This window comes from Halichoerus grypus, chromosome 7, assembly GCF_964656455.1.
Source record: "Halichoerus grypus chromosome 7, mHalGry1.hap1.1, whole genome shotgun sequence".
NCBI lineage: Eukaryota > Metazoa > Chordata > Mammalia > Carnivora > Phocidae > Halichoerus > Halichoerus grypus.
In genome coordinates this window covers 16299480-16325742 of record NC_135718.1, presented here as the reverse complement: position 1 = coordinate 16325742, position 26263 = coordinate 16299480, and the positions used below count along the sequence as shown (strand labels likewise).

At 48.5% G+C, this 26263-nt stretch overlaps 1 protein-coding gene across 3 annotated transcripts in view; it reads left to right on the top strand.

The window, feature by feature from the left end:
• The first annotated feature begins 340 nt into the window (after positions 1–340).
• VWA2 (von Willebrand factor A domain containing 2) overlaps positions 341–26263 on the top strand; it is a 45297-nt gene continuing 19374 nt past the window's right edge. For 2 of the 3 annotated variants that reach the window (XM_078077090.1, XM_078077088.1), the window contains exons 1-5: positions 341–690; positions 7668–7729; positions 11897–11971; positions 13515–13648; positions 20197–20306. In XM_078077090.1, the coding sequence (XP_077933216.1) occupies positions 7678–7729; positions 11897–11971; positions 13515–13648; positions 20197–20306 (371 nt within the window). In that variant the 5' untranslated portion in view covers positions 341–690; positions 7668–7677. Of the gene's footprint in view, positions 691–828; positions 1064–7667; positions 7730–11896; positions 11972–13514; positions 13649–20196; positions 20307–26263 lie in introns of those variants that run through there. The other variant, XM_078077089.1, reaches the window with a different exon arrangement.

Here is a 26263-nt window from a genome sequence, read left to right as displayed (position 1 = left end):
CAAGTTCCTTACTGGCATTTTCTTTTTCTGCAATGAGCACACGTGCAATGAATAATACTTTACTGGTGAAGTATGAAAACTAGATTATGCAGGGATAGCCAACATTTATTTAGCACTTACTGTATATAGGCATTGTGCCATTTTGCTTGCTGGCGTCTGATTTTTAAAAATCCAGCACCTGCTAGACTTAATCGAGGACGCTGGCCAAAAAGGCCTGCCTCTTACCTCCCACCTGCAATAATTGCAAAGGCAGGTAAATGGCAATTGCCATGACAAACAGAAGCGATGCCAAAGTCAACATCTTCGCATGGGTCTAAGCAATAAATCCTGCGGAGTCGACAGTGGGTGGCACAGTGTTCCCCGCTCCACCGCTCAGAGACCAGGAGCCCCGCGCAGAAGTTAAGTCCTTTTATTTGACGACCAGGCCAACACGGTGTTAAAAAAAAAAAAAAAAAAAAACGCGAGAAGGGATGCGGGCCCAGTTCCCAGAAGCGCCTGATGCACCTCCCACGGCCCGCGCCGTGCTCGCCGCTTCCCTTCGGTGAATGCTACAGGTGTCCCACGTGGCTCCCACCCCGGGCGCCCCTCCTGCCGGTCTGCAGCGCCCCCTGGCCCGCGCCGAGCCCGAGGGCCAGCACAACAGCCTCGGCGCCCGCGTCCCGCCGTGCGCTCCCCGCCGCGCTTGTCCGGGTGAGTCAGAGCTCGAGCCGTCTCTGCGCCGCCAGCGGCCTCGGAAGGGGCGCCGATTACTTGTTCGCGCTCCCGGGGTGGGGATGCGCGGGCCCCGTGCTGCCCCGCGTGGACGCGCCGCGGGGCGGCGATGCGGGCTTTGTTCGGCTTTGTTTGCGCCGCACCTGAGCTCGGCCGCGAGGCCCGCGCGCTGCACCGGGAAGCCCGCGTCCTGGGGGAGAACTCACCTGACGCACGCCTCCTCCGGGCTCCCCGCCAACGGCCCCGGGAGAGCCGGCCGGGGTCTTGGGACTGGGCGTGCGGCGGGCGCAGGAGCGGCCTTTCCCTTGGGTCCCCGGCACGGGGTCGCAGAGCCAAAGGGCGCGGAGCACAGGTAAGGGAACAGGGCTCTGTGGCTGTGGGTGGAGGAGGGAACCACGTTTTAAACCCGACCTGCTTGGCACAGTCGCAGTCTCTTAACCTGGAGGCTGCGGAAGGGGACTCGCCTTTTTAATAAAGACTTCGGGGGACATATCCAAGCCCCCCCCCCCCCCGCCTTTTTCAGGGCATATGCAGGTGTTAAGGTGACTCCTGTGCAATTTTCTCAGCAGTGGAGTGCCCCCAGCGAATCCTCCTGGGGGGCTGCGCACTTCGCCACCTGCTGGGAGAGTAAATGGAAGGGTCTCAGAATTGCACCTTTGAAACTTGCCAGGTGGCATCGATTTAAAAACATGGTGGGCACCCAGGCAGAAAAGGGAGGAGGCACCTTCCCTGCCCTGAGGAATCTGTGGCTCTCCAGCCAAGAGGGGCCTTTCAATGGGAACACCTGTGCTGTGTTTGGTGTCTTGGAACTGAATAATCAGAACCTGTATGACTTTCAAATTATGAGATTCTCTAATTAAACAACCCCCCCCAACCTTTAAATGTTTTATAATTTCAGATGTAAAAATTCAAGGTCTGTTTGGCTTCCATTGTGACATTATATTAAGAAATGTGCATTTGTTGAGGAAAGAGTCAGACAAGAGAAGGAACAAGTCAGAAATGTCCGAGGTACCACTGCAGTTGGCAAAAGCCATGGGAGTGAATTTGTAGATACTGCTGGCTTTCAGTAGCCTGCAGCCATTCTCTTCTTGTTGCTGATGGGGGTACAAGGCTCCACAGACTGTTCTTCACCTGGGATATAGCCCCTACTCTTCTTCTGTAGAAATCCAGTCCAGAACTGTCTCTTGATGGTATAGAATTTTCCAGAAGAGGTCCCCAGACAAATCCTGGGGAAGAGATAGAGGGATTCCTTCCTTCATCACGCCTGACTGTTGGACTGAAAACCATCAGTGACATATTTTTCTTTGAATTTAGTTTTTGGTCTACCATCCAGAGCTTGGAGTAACTATTTCCTTCCCCCTCAATAGGCTTTGGTCCTCTGAAATGAATCCTAGATGTCCATGTTTTTACAGATGAGGAAACAGACCTAGAGAGGGCAAAAGATGCCCCAAGAGTGAATGAGAGAGCCCCCAGGAACCCAGACTCCTAGGTTTTTAATGAGCTGTATAAATGGCACAGTCATTAATTGGCAAGTGATGACATTAGGGATAAATAGGTGAAAATACAAGAGCCTTTTGCTACTGTTGCCCCGTCTTGTGTGTATCTTACAGAGTATTTTCATTGTATCCCCATCACCTGACAGGGTGCTGGGCACAGGGCAGATGCTTACTAGTTTTTGTTGAATAGATAAAATTCCATGTAATTATATCATTGGAAGGGTCAGCAACATTGTGAGGTGTTTTCGGGCAGTGGTCCTCAAACTTTTGTACTTCTGCACTTCACAGATCAGTTTAAAAAAAGTTATCATCAGGAAGAGTGTAACAAAAGTTTTTAATTTTTATCCCAACTTTTAATTTTATCCCACAAGAATATTTTTTTTGCAAATAAAACAGATCCCTCCCATCATCCCCAAGGCTAGTGAAGGTCTCTTGGGGATGTTGCACAAGAGGGGCGGGTGTCTATCCCACCCCTGCTTCAGCATCACCCCAGGCCTGTTCCCTGGGACAGCTGAATGCACTTGAAGTCCCTTTCTTTAGTTTACCCTTCATCTTGTAAACAGCTCCAGACCTCTTCCTTTCCCACCCACAGAATTACCTGCTGGCCTGCCCTCAGTGTGATTACTGTCCTGGATCCTTCATTTCCTTTCCTGATCCCAAGTCCCTTCTCTTCAACTGGGTTTCCCTGCTCTCCATGTAGGAAACTTTGCCCTCACCCAGGGCACTTTTGTATTATGGTCTCATGTGATCCTGGCATCAACCTTTTCAGGTAAATAGGATGGGTGATGTCACCTCCATCTTTGAGGGAAGGAAATTGAAAGACTGAAGTGGAGGAATTTACTGAGAGGCTCATGCTTGGGCTTCCCAATGTCCAATTGCTCTTTGCCCTCCTGTGCACTCCATGGCCAAGCTGTCCACATCAGAAGACCTGGGCTTGATTCTATGCTTGTGGTTCACCAGCTCTTTGACCTTAGGTCCCAACTTCCATGAGACCATTTTCTCATGTATAAAAATAGAAATGATCGTGTCTGCTCTATCCACTGCTCTATGGGGTTATGGGTGTTAAATGAAATTAACTTATTAAATGTAATGATAATTCTTTAACATTGTAATTTAGAATGTATGGGACCATTAGGAGGGATATTCACATACTATTTCACTGGATCCTTACAATACTGCCTGAGTTCCTGAGTTTATGAAACTGAGATTCTCCCCTGGTGCTAGATGAACAGGGCAAGCTGTTGCTTGCAGAGTCACCCAGGTGGTCAGAAGCAGAATGAGTCCAGAATTCTCTCTCTGGACTTCTGGTCCCGTGTGCATTCTCTTAGACTTCTGCTTCCCAGAATCCAGTGAACTTGGGTCCTGTACAATTTAAATAAGGGATTTTCAAATATCATCAAAACAAACATCAAAATCCCTCTTGGCTAAAAATGTCTCTGAGCAGGGGTGGCAAGAGTGAGAAACCCTGAGATTCATGCCCGTCTGACCAGGGAACCCGTACAGCACATCATTCATTCCTTGGTGCTGACTTCTGGTTCTCAGACTGTTGGGTTCTAACAATTTGTGGTTCTTTTAGAGGGAGCATGACTCCCTGAGCGGCTTTTAAAACACTCTCCCTGCCCTATCAAACTAGAAACGTGTGGTCCACCTTCCCTGGGCCTGAACCAAGTGTTTCGCCAAAAGGCCAAGGCAGGTGAGTATTATAGTGAAAGATAGCAAGGGCTTCCTGGCTTCACGCTTTTACCTCTGATTTTAGAGTCTTCCTGTTCAGGTGTTGCCTGCTCTTGTAAAGGGCTCAGATTTCCATCCCGCCGATTGAGAGGAGGCTGCCAAGGGCTCATCTAATTAATATTTGGGGTTGGCATTGCATTTTGTAAGGAGGTAGAAGGGGTTTCCTTTTTCACCTCGAACTTCTTTCTGATCATAGAGGAGAAGGCAGGCATTGTCCTGCAAAACTGCCTTCAGCTCTTGCCAGTCGGCCCTTTTTTTCCCCAAAAGTAGCCTTGTTTTGGCCTCCGCTTCTTCATGAGTCCTGAAGCCAACCTCCCTCACCTGCTGTCCCTGGTGCGGTGGGTGCTGCGTGGCACCAGAAGAAGGGGGGGTGGGGGGGTGAAAAGCAGCTGAGTCCATGTGTGAGCGCCCCAGGAGCCAGGAATAATGTGGGATTAGCATGGGTAATGGAATAGAAAGGAACAAATGAGGTGTTTGCAATGGAAAAAGCTTGACAAGGCTTACCTGGGAAGGATAGATCTGTTTCTGCCCCAGGATGCAGACCACTCCTGACTACTTTGCACAAGAATGCAGAAAGTTCTGGAAATCTCACGTTATGTGCTGAGTGTGGGAGTTGCTGGCAGGTATTAGCTTGTGGAAAACTGCCAAAGGGCAGATTCAGGTGGCAGATTTTTAATTATGCTTCTGTTCCTCTACCTTAATCCCCCAGAATCGGGAGGGGGTGGGTTGAACAGATCACTGGGAGACTAGAGGGAGTCCGATCCACTGATTAGCTGTGTAACCTGGTGCAACACAACTTTTCTGTGCCTCAGTTTTCTTATCTGTAAAATGGGGATAACACACTTGCTGGCTGGCTGTGAGGATTAAGAGGGAGAAGACGCAGAAGTACAGACCCCGATGGCAGGCACGCGGTATATTTATTGCTCACTAGATGGTGGTAGCTGTTGGATTTTTACTATGCAGTTCATCCTTTTTTAAAAAAAGTTTTTAGATGCAGGGTTGTATTTAGAATGTGGAATTAGTATTGCAAGCAGGTTTTTGGTATAGGGGTGGCATGTTTGAGATAATGGGTGGGAACAGACAGCAAGGAGTGCTATTAATACTTCACCAGCACCGAAGTAGCGTTCGTTTCCTTTATCTTGGCATAAAAAAGAATGCAGGGAGTGTAGTGAGCACAAAGATTCGTCTGGAAGTCGGCATGGTGGTGCTTAGTGTACCCAGCAAGTTCGCATCTCCCTACTGTGTGCCAGACAAGCGCAGGTGGCTGGGGCCCCAGCAGAGACTAAGACTCCGTCCCTGAGGCTTTTGCCACCTGGCAGGTGAGATACACGCATCAGCAAGCAGTTTTGGTGTGGGCTGAGTGACAGGAAGGGCCGTGCTGTGGGCACAGGGTTGGGAAGCACCGCTGAGGTCCCAGAGCCAGCCCCATCTGGTCTGCACACTTATCAGGAGGCATTTGACTTCTTGCGTTGATTTGCAGATTGCCAACATAAATTTTGTTTTAATGAGCAGAAACTTAGAAGACTCTGGAAAACATTCACCTGGGCATGCAGAGGCACATAAGAGAGCGAGATGGAGTGGCTTTGGTTTGTCTCCTAGCAGAGGGAGGGGACCCCATGTTTCCTGAGTGCCTTCCTATGTGGTAGGAACCTTCTATACTTCTTCCACTGTGTCCTCCTGCTTTTCTAAAAAAAAAAAAAAATTGATAAGCCTCAGAGTCCTGCACGTGCCCAGGGTCAGAAGCTGTGACCCCAGAAAATCATCCTGAGTCTAACCAAGGACGAGACGGCATTGCACTGCCTCTTGTCCCCATGCCTTACCCTTACCTGGCTCCCAGGTGGCAGGTGGGAACTCGTCCTTCATCGGTTGTATGGAGTGAGAGGAAAGAAAAGGTGTCTTTGGGGGAAGGGAAGGTCTGTCTTGCTGGCATGTGCTGGCCTGGAAGCTAACAGGAGCTGTGTCGGCCCCACCGTCCCGTATCCTCTCTGTCCATCTTCCCCTCTGCGAAAGCTCCTGACTTTCTCGCTCTTGTAATAGTCACTCTCCACTGGCCACTTAGGTTAGGTGAAGATGTGAGCCTCACGGTCATTTGAGGCACAGAGACTTTCATTTTAAACTTTCCTGCAAAAGCGTCTGTATTTCTTGGGGAACTCCAGATTTCCAATGCGGCCCTTGCTCCCCAGCCTGCTCAGAATCCTCTGAATGAGGAGTCAAGTTGTGTTTTGTTGCTGCAGCTGGGAGATGTGTTCTTAATGTCCTGGCAGAGATGGTGGAGGGTGTTTGACAACAGAATTCATTTTAGTGCTGGTTACCTTAAAGGCATTTGGTGAGCTGCTGAGGATGAGCAGGAAACTCCCACCCCGCGTTTTGGAGAAATGACATCTGCCAGTGGAGATGGGGGGGGGGGGTGATCCGAAGACCCAAGATACATAAATGAAAACTCGGCCCTTCCTCCACGTTCTTAGATGCAGGAATGCAGGAGAGCGTTGTTTACTTAAGACGTTACAGGGACTTTCTGATTTGGGTGCATCAGGCGGAAGTGAGTTCCTCTGGGCTGCACCCGTGGGTACCCCATGCTGTACCGACCACCTTGCCCTCTGCTCTCTTCTCTGGAACCTGGGGGGGGGGGGGGGCGGGTTCCCTGCAGTGTTTCCCTTTCCATGTCTCTGTCTGGGATTTTCTCTTTGGAATTGTCCCGAGTGACTGTCAACATTATGTGTTTAACAGAAGGAAACTTCAGTGAGACCTACCTGTGGCTGTCTTTTTTTTCTAATGGGCAAATGTAATGTGGAGGGTAAGACCTTGAATAAGTATTGGATCCCAAAAGGCAAAAAATAGAATTTCTAGAACCTATTGTTCAGATATTTTTAGATTTCTCCCCACTAACTTATACTGGGGGGAAAAAGTCTATAAATTTCATTCTGTATGATCCCTTTCAGCTCTTATATTACTTGCGAGTACACTTGCTAAAGTGTAACCGTCGGAATTGTACATCATATCTTTGTGGTTGAAAAGATAATGAATGATCTATTTCCTGGGCCTCACAGCTAAAATCAGAAGTATATCTCATGTATGTGCTCTTATAGAATCAAATTACAGTCTATCGTTCTTACTAAAAGCTCTTACTTTCCACCCTTATCTCCCTCAAAAATTGTTATCAGGCCCCATGGAACTGAATATTATCTATACTATAAACATGATTAGGCAATAATAATTAAAAAAAAACACTTTTGTTGCACATTACTTTTTATAAATAATTTGGAAAGTGTAGGCTTCCAGACCTTGCTAGAAGGTTTCAGAAAATGAGGATATTAGAAATCAAATCTTCAATCTCTCTAACTCCTCATAAGAAATGGAGGCACTGAGAAGGAGGGACTTTACTCAAGGTCATGTGGCTTGTCAGGGCCTGGCCAAACTAGGACCCAGGACTCTTAACCTCGGGCAGAGCATACCTTCGTGGAGTCTGTGAAGGAGCTGTGGGGGTGGGGGGATGGGTGTCCGGGAAAGATGTTAGACCATCCTTTGAAACAAAGTCATTGGAGCAAAGTCTCCCATGACTTTTAGGGAGTTTGGGTGTTTTTCTGGCTAATATGCTTATTATGGCAAGGAGGAGCCTCTAGGGTCATCTTTGTGCCCTCAAAAAGGCTGAGTAGTTTTCTTCTCATTTGGGGGTGACTTGGGGTACACAGAGTTAATTGCTGATGCTTTTTTTCCTGTCCTGCCCTATAGTTATATCAACATGCCCTCTTTCCTGTTGCTGGAAGTCCTCTTCATTTTCCTGTTTTCTGGAGGTAAGCTTTTTTGGTCAGGGGTAAGGTGTTAAGGGGTTTGGTTTGCTTCACATCATGTCAGTTTTAACTTCTAAAGGTCTCTCAAATACATCTGCAACTCTCTACTCCATGGCCACCTGCCTAGTGTGAGCCCTATCATCTCATGCTTGGACCACTGCAGTAGTCTCCCGATTGGTCTCCCTGGGTCCACCTGGTTCTGCTCCAGCCCATTGTGCACAGAACAGTCATTTCAAAATGCAAATCTGGGGCACTGGGCGGCTCAGTTGTCTAGGTGTCTGACTCTTGATTTTGCCTGAGGTCATTTCAGGGTCGTGAGATCGAGCCCCACATTGGGCTCCGCACTCAGTGGGAAGTCTGCTGGAGATTCTCTCTCTCCCTCTCCCTCTGCCCTCTGCCCACCCCCAAGCTTTCTCTAAAATAAAAAAATAAATCTTTAAAAAAAAACCAATGCAAATCTGATCATGCCTGGACCCCTCTCCACCCCTACCCCCTGCCTAGATTTTTTTTTAAATTTACTTGAGAGAGAGAGCGTGCGAGAGTGAGCAGCTGGGAGGCTCAGAGGGAGAGGGAGAAGCAGGCTCCCTGCTGAGCAGGGAGCCCAATGTGGGGCTCGATCTCAGGACCTGAGATCATGACCTGAACAGAAGGCAGCTGCTTAACTGCCTGAGCCACCCAGGCGCCCCTTGCCTAAAATTTTTAAATGATACCTCATTGCTCTTAAGAGACCTTGCTTATCTGACCTCAGGCCTCAGAGTGCCCTCTGGTACTCTCTCCCTCTGCGCCAAAGCCGACATTCCTCCAAATCCCGCCCAGCCCCCTTGCTCCCTCCCTGCCTAGGGGTTCTTACAGGTGACCCCTCTGCCTAGATCACCCCTCACACAACACTGCCACCCCGGTAAACTCCTACTCACCCGTCAGCAGCCAGCGCAGCTCCTCCAGGTCCCCCAGGTGAGGTCAGTGCCCTTAATACCTGTAGCCCTAGGCACCTCTGCTATGTAGTACTTGTGTGTGAATTTTTAAAAACTTAGCGTCCATCTTCTGTACCAGATAGAAGCTCCACAAGAAAGAGATCCTACCTATTGTGTATTCACCACTGTATGATCTCGGCGCCCAGCACCAGGCCTGGCACACAGAAGTGTTCCGGAAGTGCATAGATGAACGAATAACGGAGAAAATCAACTCTGTTTTTACTCCTCTCCCAAATTCTAGCCTTGTTAAAATGAGGTGGTAGAAAGGAAACAGAGTGTCTTGCAGGTTGCTGTCCTGCAAGTAAGAACAAGTGGACAGAGTGTCTGGCCGCCCAAGTCTAGCTCAGGATCCTCTTGTGGTCTGTGAGCCTCCGCTGTGTTGAATCCTGCCGCCACCTGCCTGTTCCCTGGCGCCTGGGGAGATAAGAGAGGCTGGAAGAAGGTGGGTGGTTGCTCAGCCCCCCTAGCCCCCCTCTCTAAGCCATGTGGGTAGGTGGTGTAACATAGTAGCTTCGTGGTCAGGGGACTGAGGAGCAACGAGATATGTTTGGGGACGGGGCCTGAAGGAGGCCCCCGGAGGCTCGGGCACAGCCCAGGTTCTGCTCTAGCTCATTGCAGAACTTGCCTTCTGCAGCCCTGTCCAGTTTACGGAGCACTTGACCTGACCGTTCCTGGGTTGGACGGATGAGGCAGGGGAGGCCCGGTGAGGCTTGTGACTTGCCCAGGGTCGCACAGCTGTTGTCTTCTGACTTCTGGGCTGGCCTCACCACTGGGGGCTCCTCTGAGGGAGGAGAAAGTACAGGAATCATCTGACTAGGCCTCTGCTCTCTTATCTGTAAAGTGAAAGGGTTTGACTAGATTAGTGATTCTCGCCCTGCCCACTCCTTAGCCCCACCCGGAAGGGGAACCAACAGTCACACATTCATCAGCTCCCTGTTCTGTGGGGGAAGCTCTGCACCGTCCTGAGGTGACCTTGTAGGGGAGCAGAGGGAACGTCACCCAAGGCACAAGGAGGGCTCATCTGAAGCCTGGCACCTGCCGTTAACAGCTGAGCACACGGTATAGAAAGACACATTCGCTGAGTGACATCTTTAGTGAGTGTTCTCTGGTCCCAGCCTTCCCCTCAGGGGGAGGCTGCTGGCCTGTCTCCAGCTGGGGAATTTGCTGGTAAGACTTGTAAAAAGGACCAGTGTTTTTCTGGGGTTTTTTTGTAGGGCCTTGGAGATTCCTTGGCTCCTGGGCCCTGCTTAGTCCTCCATGGCTTACTCAGGAAACCTTAGTGCGTACGTGCGGTGCACAGAGGGCTGGACTAGGCTTTGAGAGGCTGGCTGGAGATGTTCCTGCCCCTGGGAGCTTCTAGAGCAGCTGGGCTGATGGGAGCAGCTCGGCATGATGGGCGGGGGCAGCCGGCTGCACGGGTCGGCAAGACCTTGCTCTCGGACCGCAGTGAAGCAGAGAGCCTCTGTGTTCTGGAAGACCAATTTGCTGAATTATTGAGTGAATTTTCGGGTTTTGAACCATTGCCCAGCCTCTGTCCCAACATGCCATTTTTTATGCAAGTGGAAGGGTTTTTTTCTCCCTGCAAACCCAGTCTGCAGTCTTTATTTGTAGTTTGTCTTGTTTCTACCTCTGGTGACAAAACCGCAGTGGCAGACGGTCAGATTTTTGTCCCATACTCTTGTCTGCAGGGCTAATGGCTGGTTCAGCATTTTGGCCAAGAACCATCCTCTGTGAGTCGAGATTGAGGTAAGGGCCTATCTGGTGAGCAGAAACCGTCCACTGGAAGGTTAGGTGGGGAGAACTGGGAGCTACGTTAGTTTGCACTGGCGAGTAGTGAGTGGAGAGGAGCCAGAGAAGATGGGGCTGGGGCGAGCCCAGGGGGTGGCTGACTAAGGGGGTGTGTGTCGCAAGCAAGAGGCATCCCCACCCCAGACCCTGACTTTTTCCTTTGGTTTCTCCCTCCTAATGACTTTCCTGGCAGTCACGGATCCCCTTGGGCCCAACGTACCTGCCTGTCGTGATTCCCTGCCCCCACTCCCCGTTACCCCTTTTCCCAATAGCCCCCCCCACATTCCTTCATCTGCCCCCTGCCTGGCCTGCTCCCCTGCTCTGCCCACCTCACTGTATTTCCTCCATGCTTACCTACCACCCGTGGATATTTATAAAGCTTCTGCGCGTGGACTTCTGCCGGTAGCCATCAATCGAGTGCACTTGGCTTTTCAGAATAGCCCTCCAGGTGGCACCCTCATGGCCTTTAGGACTTCCATCACGATTGGCTCGTGTTCAGCAGTCTGGGGCTTCCTTGGCATGTTACCCCTGCTCTCAAGAGTTTACTTTTTAAACATACCATCATTACCATTTTACTGGACATCATATAAGAGAATGAAAGATATATTCACGAACTTCCTATCCGAAAACTTCTTAGCCCTTGTTCATATTAATTGCACTGAACAAATTTATCAGCGTTTACTCATAGCCCTGTCTTTCTGGATATTTGTTATCTCCACCATTCCTCCATCACAAGTAACCCTGAAAGGAGAGTCCTGATGTACCTTTTCCCTTCTCTAAAATTGTTCTTCCTTCGAATCCCTTCCCAGGTGCCATACTACAGGGGCAAAGGCTGTAAGCTGCTTTATGACTCTTCATTCATTTGGCCAAATTGTTTTCTAAAAGGGTTCTATCAGTTTTCAGGGCCACCACTGGGAAGGTTTTTCCTGATTTGATCTTTCCCCATTTACATTTAAATGAAGAAGCTGGTCATTTAATTTCGCAGTTAAAAGGGTATCTTATTGTTTGGGTTAAAAACATTTTGTCACCTGTTCAGACATTTTCCCTTGTGCTTGTCTGTGAATTGTATGTTCATATCCAAGGTTAATTTTTATGGCAAGGTGCTGCACTCCGGGGGGGCACCCAGTTGTCATGCCTAACCAGGTGCAAAACTCATCAGAATAACAGGCTCTCTGAATCCCCCTCTATGTATATTTTTAATTTTTTGCTTCAAAATACCCAAATTTAAATACAAAGATACCTGATGAAACAATTGGAGGGGTTTCTGGTGATTTTTGAGATGCAACGTCCTTAAATTCCTCCACATTCCAGTTTTCCCTTTCACTACCTATTGGTTCTGGTCACATAATGTGGACAAAGACTCCTCCCCTCTCTGCTTTGTGATGACTGCTTCTGGTGTCTTCTCTCCTAGTACGCCAGTCTCATCCTCTTCAGGAAGTCCACGTAAGCAGGGAGACCATTGGGAAGATTTCAGCGGCTAACAAAAGTAAGCCTATGTGTCAGTCAACCTTCTAGACCCCCATGTTGGCCTCTGCCTGACTCCAGAATGTTCCTGCCCCACTCCCATCTTCCTTTCACACTGTGGCCAGAGTCATTTTCCCCCAACAGGCCTGACCTAGGTCTCCATCCTGGGTGAAAACCTTGGGTAAATCCTTGTTGCTGAATTTCTTGGTCTTGCTTGGGAGTCTTCTGCTATGTGACCACCGTCTCCCCAACCAGCCTCATCTCCCTCCATGTTCCTTCGTCTTCCACCCTTTTCAGCTCCACTCCACCTGCTCCAGCCACCCCAGCCTGTTCCCAGAGACCCTGCGTGTCCGTCCCTCCCTCTCCTGTGAAATCCCCCTCAGTCACTGCCTTCTGGTTGGTGCCTTCTCGCTGGTGCTTCTCTGACTTCCACTCTCCTACATCCTGACGGTGAGGTGGTGGGATGCGGATTCTGTAGCTAGACAGCCTGAGTTTGCTTCCCAGCTCCACCGCTTACTGGTACTTTGGCCTTAGGAAGGTTACTAAATTGCCCTGTGTCCTTCTTCCTCATCTCTCCACTGGGAGTAAAAACCATACATCTATTTAGGGGTGGGGTGGGGAGCTAGGGAGCTGATCGCTAAAGGGTCTAGTGTTTCTTTTTGAGGTGATGGAAAATGTCCTAATATGACTGTGGCAAGGATGGAATGTATCTGTGAATATACTAAAAGCCACTGAGTTATATATTTTACTCTGTTATTTTTTTAATTAATTTTTTTTTTTTTTTTTTTTGGAGAGAATGCGTGCATGAGTTGGGGAGGGGCAGAGGGAGAGGGAGAGAGAGCATCCCAAGCAGGCTCCACACTCAGAGCAGAGCCCAGCACGGGGCCCGGTCTCAACAGCCCTGAGATCATGATTGGAGCTGAAATCAAGATGTTTAACCGAGCCATCCAGTGCCCCCTGAATTGTATACTTTAAATGGATGAATTCTTTCGTATGTGAATTGTATCTCAATAAACCTGTTAAAAAATTAGAAAATAGCCGTCTATCTTAGGGTGGTTATAAGAATTAGCACATATAAAGTGTCGGAGACAGTGCATGGCATGTAGGGAAGACACAGTCAGTGCTATCCTCGCTTGAACTCTGGGGTCATGCAGCCTCATGCACCAGGGTATCTGGCTGGATCCTGGACTAGATCGTGGCCCCCAAGGGCTAGGACCAAGGCTCTTCGGTATCCCTCACTGGCCCAGTAGCCTGTCCTCTTAGGGCTCCATTCGCGTTGTTGAGTTGGACTCCTCCCGTATTACAAAGACTTCCACACAGGGGCCTGTTGGTGAGCTTTGTGCCCACTGTGGGGGGCGGGCAGGGGAGTGTGCTTCCTGCTGCAGAGGAGAGCGCCTCTGGCTGGGACCTTCTCCTGTGGTGTTTTCACCCGTGTGCTAAGAAGAGCAGCAACCTGATCCACCCCAGGGTTGTTTCTGCCTCCACTCTGCTTCAGGAGGGAGACCCTCTGGGGACCAGAGGGCAGGGAAGCGGGCTGTCACCCACTGTGTTCCGCTCTCCCCTAGTGATGCAGTGCTCGGCCGCAGTGGACGTCCTGTTTCTGATAGACGGATCGCACAGCGTTGGGAAGGGGAGCTTTGAAAGGTCCAAGCACTTTGCCATCATGGTCTGTGACGCTCTGGACATCAACCCTGAGAGGGTGAGTGCAAGTCTTGTCATCTTTGTATTAGGGCATCTTTGGTTGCAAGTGACAAAAATCCAGTTCTAAGCAGAAGAGGACATTTACGGGGCACCTGGGTGGCCCAGTGGGTTGGGCATCCGCTTGAGTCGTGGTCTCAGGGTCAGGGACTGAGCCCGCCTCGGGGGCTGGGGATTCTCCCTCTCCCTCTGCCCCTTCCCCGGCTCGCGAGTGCCCACACTCTCTCTTTCTCTCTCTAAAATAGTAAATAAATAACTCTTTAAAAAAAAGAAGAAGAGGACATTCACTGGCTCGTGGAACAGGAAGACCAAGGGGGTGGGTCCTGGTTCTAGGCATGGCAGGATCTAAGGGCTCATTCCGTCAGTTTTGTGTTCCTTGGTTGGCTTTCTTCCCACGCAGGCTTTCCTTACATGGAAAATTTGCCGCGCACTGCCCCTCAAGCCAGTGATCCCAGTTAAAAGAAAGTGGGTTTCTCTCCCTGCACACGCGGCAGAAGGTCCCAGGGAGGGCTCCCACGGGGCGGGTGTGGGTCACGTGACAATCCCTTGACCAGTCCCCGTAGTCAGAGGGGAAAGAGGATCTGGCCACGTGTGAGTCATGGGCTGCTCCACGTTCTCGGTTCCCCGCTAGGGAGAGGTGTTCATGGAACAGTGGAAAAGGGAAGGCGTGCTGACAGACAGAAACTCTACCTCGGAAGACCAGAGTCTCAATATGAAGTGCACCTCCCACCCCATATGTTCACTTGAGAGGAGCTCCTCCTGCCTGAGTGAATCCAGCCAGTTTCTTCATTTCTTGCTCTTCCTGGCTCTGGAGAGCCGCTCTTAAATAGCAGCAGATTGTGCTGACTGTGGTTCTCGCTGCTAAAAGGGGCATCTTGGGACAACCCAGTAGAAAAATGGGCAACGAACACAGTTCCCGGAAATTGGAACACAGATGGCCCTTAGACAGCCTCACCCCCTGTAACAGCACAACTGCCACCGAAATACCATTTTCACCTACTGGATTAGCAAAAATCCGGTTTGGGGACTTGCCCTGGTGGCAGATCTGTAGAAGTGGGTTTGCACTGCTGGTGGGAGTATAACCTGGTGCCACCTCTAGGAAGGGAATCTGGCAGCGTCTGTCCGAATTACAAAGGCCTGGACCCTGTGACTCAAGAATTCCACCCCAAGGAATTTATTCTGCAGATACTCCCACAGATGCAAAATACCACACAGTTATTCCTTGCAGAGTTGTTTACGATCGTAAAAGATTTCAGGTAATCCAAACACCCATTCACAGGGGACAGGTGAATTCGTTAGGGTGCATTCATAAGGGAAACACGGGGCAGCTGTAGAAAGTGAATGGGGAAGCTCTCTTGGATGGAGGGGCCTCAACCCAGATGAGAGTGAAAAGGTGCAAATGGTATATGTAACATGTTACTTTTTATGAAAAAGGGCGGTAAAAAGTCTATGTTTGTACTTGGAGAGATCTGTAAAGAGGCTAAGAGCAGTGATCTGCTGTCGAGAGCGAGGCCAGGAACTGAGCAGATGGGGTGCAAATCCAGGAGGAGACTCATCCGTTTTACTTTTTTTATACTTGATGGATTGTGAACCATGTGAACCTACTCAAAAATCAAAATTTAAGAAGGGTGTTTTGGTCTGAGAAGCCATACTTAACTTGAATTAGAGACTACTTGCAAACAGGTTGCAGAAGGAAGTGGTTTTCTGGTGACATTCCTGGGTTAATCCCAGAAAAACCTCTAGGACTGAAGAGCAAAAGTGGCTTTTAATGAAAGCCAGATTTTCTCCAGAATGGCAGGTAATTTGAGGAGAGTGAGCACATCGTCCTGGACCGCAGGCCGTCCGGCACGGCCATCCAAAGACACCGTAGCAGAAACCATTCCATCTGGGCTTGAGCCGCCTGGACGTTCCACCTGTGAAGCCATCGCAGGTCCTCCGAGGGCCGGGGCCAAGGACTGCTGAGTCCCCACCTTCTGCACAGGGTCCTGCGTTTCAAGGGAGGTGTTTCCCCTATGAAGTTTCATGAGTTATTTGTGGAGAAAGAGCCATAAAGATCGAACGTTTGATGTTGGCAGTGAGGTAGTGTGTGTCCTGAAATGGGTGGCCTGGAGGCCCCAGAGGATGGTAGGTTGGGAGAGAAGAGCTGTGTGGATTACTGGTGAACATTTTACAGATGAAGAAACAGGCTCAGAGAGGCTAAGTAACTGCCTGGGGTCACACAGTAACCGGAGGACACAGCTAAGTGTGGAAGGATTGGGGCTCTAGACGCTCAGCTCAGGACCTGTTCCATTAGGACCTTTGTCCCTTCCTGTGGGTGGTTCCTGGGTCAGAATGAGGTGACCCTCAGAAGTCACCCTGTCACATGGCAAATGGATAGCTGGCATGGTGGCACTGTGTGTGTGTGTTTGTGTAAGGGGTGGGTGCTGATGGAACTCAGCGTCCGCCAAGAGGGTAAGAAAACCACCACAAAGACTTCATGGCTGGTCAACCACAGGTCCCCAGAGTTCAGGGAATTAAAACCCGGTGTTGCCAGACCACATCTAAAATATGGCATTATGTTCCGGAGGCTGATTTTTAGGTTAGAAATTGGCAAACCAGGCAGTACCCACCCCAAGGAGCCAGAGCAGTGAGAGCCCTGGAAACTTCCATAGATGAGGGAAGCTGATTATCACGTTCAGGTGAAAGAAGGTGCAGAGTGGCTCTATTTCATTCAGACAGAATCTGGGCACGCAGAGGGCTCTGTTTGGGCTGGACCTGAGAAAAACTTTCTCGCAGCAAGACTCGTTGAGCAAGGGGGTTGGCGGCGCGGTCTGTTTCAGTGAGCGAGTGAGCATGTGGACCTTGAGCCGCTCAGACTTGCTGGGATGCTAGCAAAGGGTGTTTGCAGGAGAGCCGTTGAAGACGGTTCGATCTGATTTGTGCTTCAGGCTTTCTGCTTTTGCTGCTGCGTTTCTCTGACTCCTTATTCCTCCATGTGCAAGGGATCTGCGCCTTATTTTACTTTCTAAAACTTTAGCTTTCAAGTCGCTGTAAGTTAAGGCTTGTCATGGATGCTCCGTTGTGGAGGTGGATGGAAGGTGTTTGAAGTCTTCCTCCCAGCAATTAAAAGCCGAGAAGTTCGCTTCCTGGCTCTAATACAGTGATTGCAGCGGAGAGCAGAGCGATTATAGAGCGGCGAGCAATCTGGGCAGGCTCGCTCCTGAGCATACAGTAAACCGAAGATAAAAGGCAACTGCTTTGCTCCCAACCCACCAATTACATTAAATGCCTTAACCACTGACTCAAGCTATTTCCATCTTGTTTTGTTTTGATGTTGTAGCCTTCCTGTTTGAGTCGAGTAAATAGACCCAGCTGCTGCTGGCCTCAAGGGAGTTGTTTTTTTAACCAAGTAATCATTCACATGGTTCAATTAAAACACATTCAATGCCGAGTGTCCCTACTCACATTTTCCATCTGCCCAGTTTTCCTATCTGCTTGCTTTTTTTAAAAAGATCTATTATTTATTTATTTATTTATTTGCGAGAGGGAGCGTGCGCACACGCATGGTAGGGAGAGGCAGAGGGAGAGGAAGAGCGAGTCTCAAGTGTACTCCATGCTGGGCATGTGGCCCTGAGATCACATCCAGAGCCGAAACCCAGGAGTCGGACGTGTAACCGACTGCACCACCCAGGCGCCCCCGTCCCTACCTGCTTCCATGAGCATGCTTCCGGAATCGCTTCATGCAAACAAAGCAATATGAAGTATATCATGCTATATGCACTGTTCCATCCCTCGCCTTTTCCTCTTCATGTTATCTTGGAAGTCTTTCCATATCTAGGTATATAGGTAACCTGGCCTTAATATAGATCTATATTATTTTTTACAGCTTACTAATGTTCCATCATAAGGATTTCCTGAGGATTAATTAACCAATCCCTTACTGACAGACATTTGATATTACAAATACACTGTGAGCTCGTAAATCCATTATCTCACACATTCCTACACATACGGAAGTATATCTGTAGGATAAATTTCCTATGTAATTGTAACTTTTTATTTTAAGATTATTTATTTGAGAGAGAGAGTGAGAGAGCACGAGCCGGGGGTGGGGGAGAAGAGGGAGAAGCAGACTCCCCACTTAGCAGGGAGCCCGATGCAGGACTCTATCCCAGGACCCCCGGGATCATGACCTGAGATGAAGGCAGATGCTGAGCCACCCAGGTGCCCCTGCAATTGTAACTTTCAATAATATTGACAAAGTGCTCTCCATGTATGCAGTAACATTTATGTTCTTACCAGAAATGTTTGAGAACTTGCTAGTTTCCCCTGCAAACATTGTATTTAGCTTTTTGCTACACCTCCCTGTGGTACAGTTAAGCATCTTTTCTCATACTAAAGAGACATTTGTATTTCCTGTGTGATCACTTTGCCCATTTTTTTATTGTGTTGTTGGTCTTTTACATATGAATTCCTAGACACTCTTTACATATTGGGAAAACTAACCCTGTGCCTCTGACTTGAGCTGCAAACAACGTTTGTTTGTCTTCATTTTTTTTTTTAAAGATTTTATTTATTTATTTGACAGACACACAGTGAGAGAGGGAACATAAGCAGGGGGGAGTGGGAGAGGGAGAAGCAGGCTCCCCGCTGAGCAGAGAGCCCGACGTGGGGCTTGATCCCAGGACCCTGGGATCATGACCTGAGCTGAAGGCAGACGCTTAACGACTGAGCCACCCAGGCGCCCCTGTTTGTCTTCATTTTTTATTGCATTATGGCATGTTTTGCTCTGCAGAACTTTTTTTTTTAAAGATTTTATTTACTTGGGAGAGAGAGAGCACAAGAAGTGGGAGGAGCAGAGGGAGAGGGAGAAGCAGGCTCCCCGCTGAGCAGAAAGCCTGACGTGGGGCTCGATCCCAGGACCCTGGGATCATGACCTGAGCCGAAGGCAGACGCTTAACCGACTGAGCCACCCAGGCATCCCAGAACTTTTCTTTATGTAGTCAGATTTATCAACCTTTTCCTTTATGGCTTCTGGATTTCAAGGCACAGTAAGGTCTTTTTCCACTTTGAAGTTATGAAGACATTCAAGTTTTCTTCTAGAACTTTCATGGTTACATTCTTACATGTGTAAATCTTGAATCCATTTGTGATTGATCCTCTATTTTGTAGGTGGCTGTTCAGTTGTCCCAGTATCACTTACTGACTGGACCATCTTTCCCCCACTAATTGGAGATGCCACCTTGATCACAAGCTGACTTCAAGGGAGATTTCCAAAGGGTTGTTCCTCAGAATCTCCTGAGCTTCTCTACTGCTGTTTTCCAGTGTCCATCTCCCACACACGCCCACCCAAGACTTAAATTTCTTTCTACTGAAGATGCTCACCAGCTCCTCAGAACTTCCTGTTAAAGCAAGATCTGCTGGGCTGTGCTCATTGGGAGCAGACGCAGCTGGCCCAGTGGGGCTGAGTGCTTTGATGGTCTCCAAAGCACCAAGCCTGTTCAGGGATCAGCAGTGAAGGAGTTCAAGTAGTAGGTAAAAGGCAGCCTCATTGCTGAAATATGAATCACTTGGCCTATTTGCAATCTTGGCCAGAATTGGGGTTAGTTAAGAGCATAGTAGCGAGAATGCAGTTTCTCCAGGGGTTTTGGAGAGCCAGTGATTGGGTACAGGGCGTGGGCCCTCGAGAGGAGGCCTAAATGTGTATAGCCTTTTCTGCTCGAGACAGGCTAGTGTCCTAAGGGCCCAGAAAGTGACTTTATTCAGTTTCCCTTCTCCGGTTTTGGAAGGCGTTGGAGTTTTTCAAATGGCCTCCTGAATGAGGAGGCCAAGTCTGTTTGGAATCACCCGTGGCTCTGACTCCTTCCCCTGCGGGAGGCCCTTCGGCTCCAGTGTTGCATGTCCTCCAGTGTGACTCCGGTCAGGAGAGCTGGCCTTTCCCCAGCGTGGCAGGAGCAGGCCTGGAAGGACCGCCCCGCGCCCACCCGTTCACTTCTGCGGCGCCCCGGGCTGGGTCGGCAGCATGGTGCTGCACGCCCGCGCTGGCTAAGAAGGCAAGCCGTGTAACTGAGGCTTAGTGAGCGCCGGAGGCACCAAGTCCAACGGCCCAGTTCCCCTTCTCACTAGCCCTGGGCCAGATCCGTGTCCTCTCTGTGTTTTAGTTTCTCCAGCAGCCGTGTGAGTATTGATGGCGCTCTGTGGGTTAAATGAAATAATGTGTGAGATTGCTGAAAACAGTGCCTGCACCTGGGAGGCCTTTGGAAGCGTGACCAGAGACCCTGCCCTAGAGATGCTCACAGCCCAGCCGGGAGAGCTGCCAGAATGTGGGCTGAGAAGTTTGAACTGGCGGTTGTCAGTACGGCACCTAGGCAGATTCACTGTTTCCTTCCAGATGCTCCTCCTGGCCTTTGGAACCTTCTTTCAGGGACACTGGAGAAAGCCTTGGTACTGGTATTTGTTGAGTGGGCAGGAGGCAGGGTCATTCACCTTTCTCGTCCTTTCTTGTCCCTTAGGAATGTTTGTGACTTGACCTCGCTCTCAGACCCCTGGGCCCTCTGTCTCCTACTGCAGGTCAGAGTGGGAGCACTCCAGTTCAGTTCCGCTCCTCGTCTGGAATTCCGCTTGGATTCGTTTTCATCCCAACAGGAAGTGAAGGCAAAAATCAAGAGGATGGTCTTCAAGTATGTATGATCAGATGCTGCCATGGTTAGGATGAGGCCAGGGGCTCTTAAGATCGCTCCCTAGAAGGGTGTGATTGGCCCGAGGGAGGGCTGTGGTTTGGCTTCGGGAACCCCAGCTGTGCACAGTCTGTAACGAGAATTCCCTTCTCAGGACTGCTCCTTATTATTACGTAACAGTGTCCCAGGTGGGAACTTGCATGCAAGTTAAAAAAGAAAGTCTGTTTGCTGCTATTGTGTGGAGTTGCCAGTTAACCTGGGACCAAGTGGCTAGTGAAGGTCGAGACCCGTCAAGAGCATGGGGTGGTGGGAAGAACTCTGGCTCTTTCTCCCAGTTATTTCCCTGGTCACCACTGTGGCTGGGACGGCTCGCCACACTTCTTGGAGCCTCGTTTTTGTCTTCTAGAAAGAGTCAGTGTTCCTCTGTTATTAAGAATGCTTTAAAAATTTCTGAATAGCTATTCATGTTGATTGTCCTCCAGTGTGACTCTGTTCTGGAGAGCTCGTGCACATACCTGCCCTATAAATTATGTATGTAGTGGGGTCGTAACATTATTCCCATCACGAGTCAGCTGATGTGTGTGTATATGCAAATATGCATATGTAAATATACATGTATTTTGTGTATGTTTTATATACATGTCTAATATACACACACATACATCTTTATGTATATGAAAGTGTGTTATATCTGCATGCTACACACACGCGTTCACAAACCCACACAGAAGAAGCCTTTCCTTCCCCTCTGATCTCTGGATCCTCTGTGGTGTCTGCTGCCCCTTTTGTGCGTGTGCCCACTGAAGTCCCACTGATGTCCCACAGATGTCCGTGGTCCCAGCCCTTTATAGCCAGCCACCAACTTCAGGTGCAAAGGCCCTAGACTCGGCGGCCCTTTTCCCAGTCACGGGCCGCTGTATGTCTGCCAGTGTCCTCAGGAAGCCCGCACCCCCACACTGGGCACAGCAGGAACTTTGGGGGCCCTATAGGTACCCTATACGCACCCCCAGTGGCTTCATCTCAGGCTATCTATCCCAGCCCAGGGGTGCCCTGAGCAGAATGAGAGGCAAGTCAAATGCAAGAAAGTACAAGGGAAAAGAGCACATTGAAATGTTTGTTAAAAATGACGTTAGTGTACACTGGTCTCTCCTAGTTCTTTGGAGCCTTCTACCCCCCCAAGAATGGTCTCCTATAGAGAAACAGTCTTGGGCTCCGATACCCAGAGCAGCCCTTGTTAAAGTGAGATCTTTGGTCAGAAGGTCTGGGTCGGAGCTGCCTAGGGAGTGTGTCAAAAATGCAGGGGCTGTGGTTCCCTCCCAGACCTAATGAATCCCTCTCTGGGCCTAGGATACTTAAATACCAGATACTTAGGATCTGTACTTTTGAAAGGTCTCTCCCACTGCCTCCCTGCCCTATGATTATTACGCACATTAGCCTTTTAAAAGCACCTTATTGACGTAATTTAAATACCATAAAGTTCACACACTTAATAGGGACAGCTCAGTGATTTTGAGTGTATTTTCCAGAGTTATGCAACCATTACTGTAATCTAATTTTAGAACATTTTCATCATCCCAACAAGAAACCTTGTAAACAGACATTTCTCCAGAAAAGATATTTAAATGGTCAATAAGCACTTGAAACGATGCTCAGTGTCCTTAGTCATTAAGGAAATGCACATCAAAACTGTGGTGAGCTCCCACTTCACACCCATTAGCAAGGCTAAGATAAATGACAGACAGTAGCAAGTGTCGGCACGGACGTGGAGAAATTGGAACCCTCATGCACCGCTGGTAGGATTGTGAAATGGTGCAGCAGCTTTGGAAACAATCTGGCTGGTAAACACAGACTTACCATATGACCCAACGACTCTACTCCGAACGAAGTGAAAATGTATGCCCCTAGAAAAGCTTGTATACTGATGTTCAGAGTAGCATTGTTTATAATTGCCAAAAAATGAAAACAACACAAATGTCTAGTGAGTGAATAGATAAACCAAATGTGGTATATCCAAACAATGGAATATTATTCAGCCATAAAAAGGAAGGATGACGTGATTCATGCCCCAACATGGATCAACCTTGAAAATAGGATGCTCAGTGAAAGAAGCCAGACACAGAAGACCACATGTTGTATGATTTCATTTATATGAAATGTCTGGAATAGGCAAATCTGTGGAGACAGAAGCAGATTAGTCACTCCCAGGGATGGTGAGGAGGGGGAATAGGGAGTGATTGCTAATGGGTGTAGGGCTTCTTTTGGGGGCAATGAAATGTTTTGGACTTAGCGGGGATGGTTGCACAACTCTGTGAATATACTAAAAAACCAGGGATGGGCACCTGGGTGGCTCAGTTGGTTAAGCGACTGCCTTCGGCTCAGGTCATGATCCTGGAATCCCAGGATCGAGTCCCGCATCGGGCTCCCTGCTCAGCAGGGAGTCTGCTTCTCCCTCTGACCCTCCCCCCTCTCATGCGCTCTCTATCTCATTCTCTCTCTCAAATAAATAAATAAAATCTAAAAAAAAATAAATAAAAAAACAGGGAATTATATACTTTTAAAAGGGTGAATTTTATGATATATGAAGTGTATATCATTATTGATATAACATTTTATTACAAAAACATCTCTGTACCCATTATATGCATGTTAACATTGGCAGAAGAAAAAGTAACCTGTTGGTTTAAGTTTAGGACTGAAAGTGAAAAATTGGGTGACTTTGATTCCATCATCTGGCCCCGCTGTCTTCTGAAAACTAAGCAAATTGCAGCAAATTGGTTCAAAAAGGCACTTTATAGATCATCAGTATCTGTTCCAGCCCGTTATTTTATGGAAGAGACTACTGAGGCTGAGAAGGAACAGGTGACTTGGCCAGGACCACAGAGGCAAGGGGCTCATCCAGTAGACCCCACCCAGCTGTCCTTTTCCACCTCTTTCCACCCTCCCCTCCCCTCTCACCCCTAAAGAGTTGGTTGACCCTCCTCTCAGCTGTGTTGAAAGTCCTAATGAAGGGCTTGAGAGTATTATTCACAACATAGGAAGTCCAGAGACTCAGTAAGAAGGTGCCAGATGAGGACACGGTGGGTGGAGAAAGAAGCCTCTTCATGTGTCTGAACAAGGTCAGCTCTTCTTACCGGGCTGTGCGTAGTTAATGCTCGTGTGTCCTACGATGACTGTAAGAGGTAGCAAACAAGGCAAGGAGGCAGTAACTAATTTTTTGGCCACAGTTGCAGGGTCGCTGAGGACACTAAATATTAAGATGTTGTTATTAATCAGTACAGAGGAATGTTGGCTGAGTGGGAGTGATGACCTCTCCAGGACTCTACCCTTTTTCTGCAGTGAAATTTTAAAGGCTGGACTGATTGGGACAGCTCTACCCAAATCCCCCAAATACTTGCCTTTTTAGACCACAGCGATCCCCTGAAAGTGTGTTTTGAGGTGGCTAAGGAACCGTCCTGACAACCCCTTGTCTCTGCTTTGCAAAAAGAAGTTTAAAAAATACTGCAATCAAGTATCGCACCCCGTGATAGCATAAAATCAGATAGAGCATGGCCAGCCAAATCTCCGAATGACCAGAGCTCCTGGCCAACTGGTTCTGCAGTCTCCCTCAGTCATTTCCCTAATCTCCCAAGAACGCAGCTCTGATTTTCTGTGATTGCATTTTTTTTGGACCCCATGCGTAGCTTTATCAGAGTTTTACTGTATTTAGATAGCTCTCCAGAAATAGCACCACTTCACCTTAGCACAAAGCCTTTTATAGCTATCTGTGGTGTCTTTCAAGCCACAGGTAACATTCACAGATAGCTTTTAGAGGAGTTATAATTACAAAGCATTTGTTTCTTTTTTAACTTATTATTTGGTGTGTTTTGTTTTGTTTTGTTTTTGCATAAAGCTGCATTATTTTTCATGTTGATCCTTTTTAATGGTTATATAATAACCCAATGAATTGAACTATCATAGTATATTAAATCATTCTTCTAAAAGGATACATTTACACTGATTCCAAGATTTTTGTCTATTGATTTAAAAAAGAGAGGGAAAAAAACACCTGTAATCAAACCCCTCTACCTACAGTGAGTTTTCTGATGAATTATTTTTCAGAATCTGTTCCATAGATTACCTGCATCAGACTCCCTGGGGCAGAGGAAGCTGATTTGAAATGTAGACTCTCAGCCTGGTCACACACTCACCACCAATTTGGAGTCTCTGGCGATAGGATCTGAGAATCTCCATTATTCTGCCTCCCAAGAGATTTTTAAACTCATTGGAATTTGAGACTAACTCAAAAGATAAACTTCTTGGAATAGGACTGTTAGTTTATCATGGTAACTATCACTGATGGAGTCCTCACTAGGTACTAGGAGGCACCGGGTGCAGCACTTAATCCTCACTACTGTTACTTTCCCTACTTAACAGGGAAGGAAACGGAGTTTCAGGTTAAGTAACTTTTTTAGTTTACTTGGCTAATAAATTTCAGATCTAATATTTGAGCCCCAATGGCTCTGGAGCCCGTGTTCTTAACCCACTTGAGTGGCAAAATGTTTAGACTCTGGAACCGCACCCCACCCCTGCCAAAAAAGGTCCATGCATTGCAATCACAACTCCCCGAGACAGTAGTCAGTCTGTGAGCCTTTACTTTCAATCTGGTTTAGTCCCGTTCGAGAGGAATTGGAAAAATTTCGGAGAGACTCTGGCCTCAGACGTCTGTTGTCTGGAGCCAGACTGTGAGTTAGAAATGCTCTACAGAGTAAGGACCCCAGAGGTGGCAGGGTTTTTCCTCATTTCCCAGAGTTCAGACGTCTTTAGGGATCTCACCTGGCCTGCAGAGAGTTCCAGTGGGAAAGGCGGGTTAAGGAGCAGAAGTGGAGAGGACAGATAGCGCAGGCATTTGTGTGCTGAGTAATAGGAAGGGCAGACTCCCCACAGGCCAGTACAGTTGGGAGCCTGGGCTCCCATGTCTTTGACATTTGATTTCTCTCTACCCACATCCAGGAGGCTCATAGGGCACACTGCCAGGGGCATGAAGGCCCAGGGAGCTCCATGGTCACTCCTTGGCTTTTGATGAACAGAGAGTGTTGTGACCATTTGGGTAGAATAGTCTGGAGTGGGGGTCAGCAAACTTTTTCAGTGAAGAGCCATCGAGGAATACTTCAGGCTTTGCCGGCCATGTGGTCTCTGCATAGACATTACATAATTGAATGGGCATGGCTGTTTCCCAGTGAAATTTTATCTATAACAACTGGCAGTAGACCAGATTTGGCCCACAGGTTGTAATTTGCCAACCCCTGGAGAGAGAAAGACCACTGGCTTTGGAATCGGCCTGACTGTTTAAACTCCAGTTCTGACCTCCACTAGCTGGGTGAGAGGCAGGTGACTTGAATGGCTGTATGACGTTATGGTTAAGAACCTGGGTTCTGGAGGTGGAGGGCCCAGGGTTCAAGTCCTGCCTCCACGTTCATGAGCTGTGTGACCTTCGATAAGGCCTTTCCCTGAACTCCCCGTATCTCAGAGAGCTATGGTGAGAATTATTGGAGCTTAGCACCTGCACACACACACACACACACACACACACACACACACACACCAAAACAAAACAAACAAAACATGGTCGTGCCTGCCACATGAGAAGTGCTCTGGAAATATTAGCATTTAGTATTACTGTCCCTTGGGCTGCAGTTTCCTCATCTGTTAAATGAGGGTATTATTAGCACCTTTTACCATAGTTGGAAGGATTACATTCAGTAACAGGAGTAGGTGAAATATTTGGCATGAAGTGGCAACTCAGCGTGAGTATTATCCTTTAGAAACGGGAAACAGTTTGCCTTTCCAGGAACCTTAGAGGAAGATTTCACACACACACGAGCTTTGGTAAAGGTGGCAGTCTTCTCGGAAGTCAAAATCCTCTTGGTTGTCCTCAGTATCTCATGTGTGACCCAGCAGAGCGTGAAGAGGGTTGGGGGTAC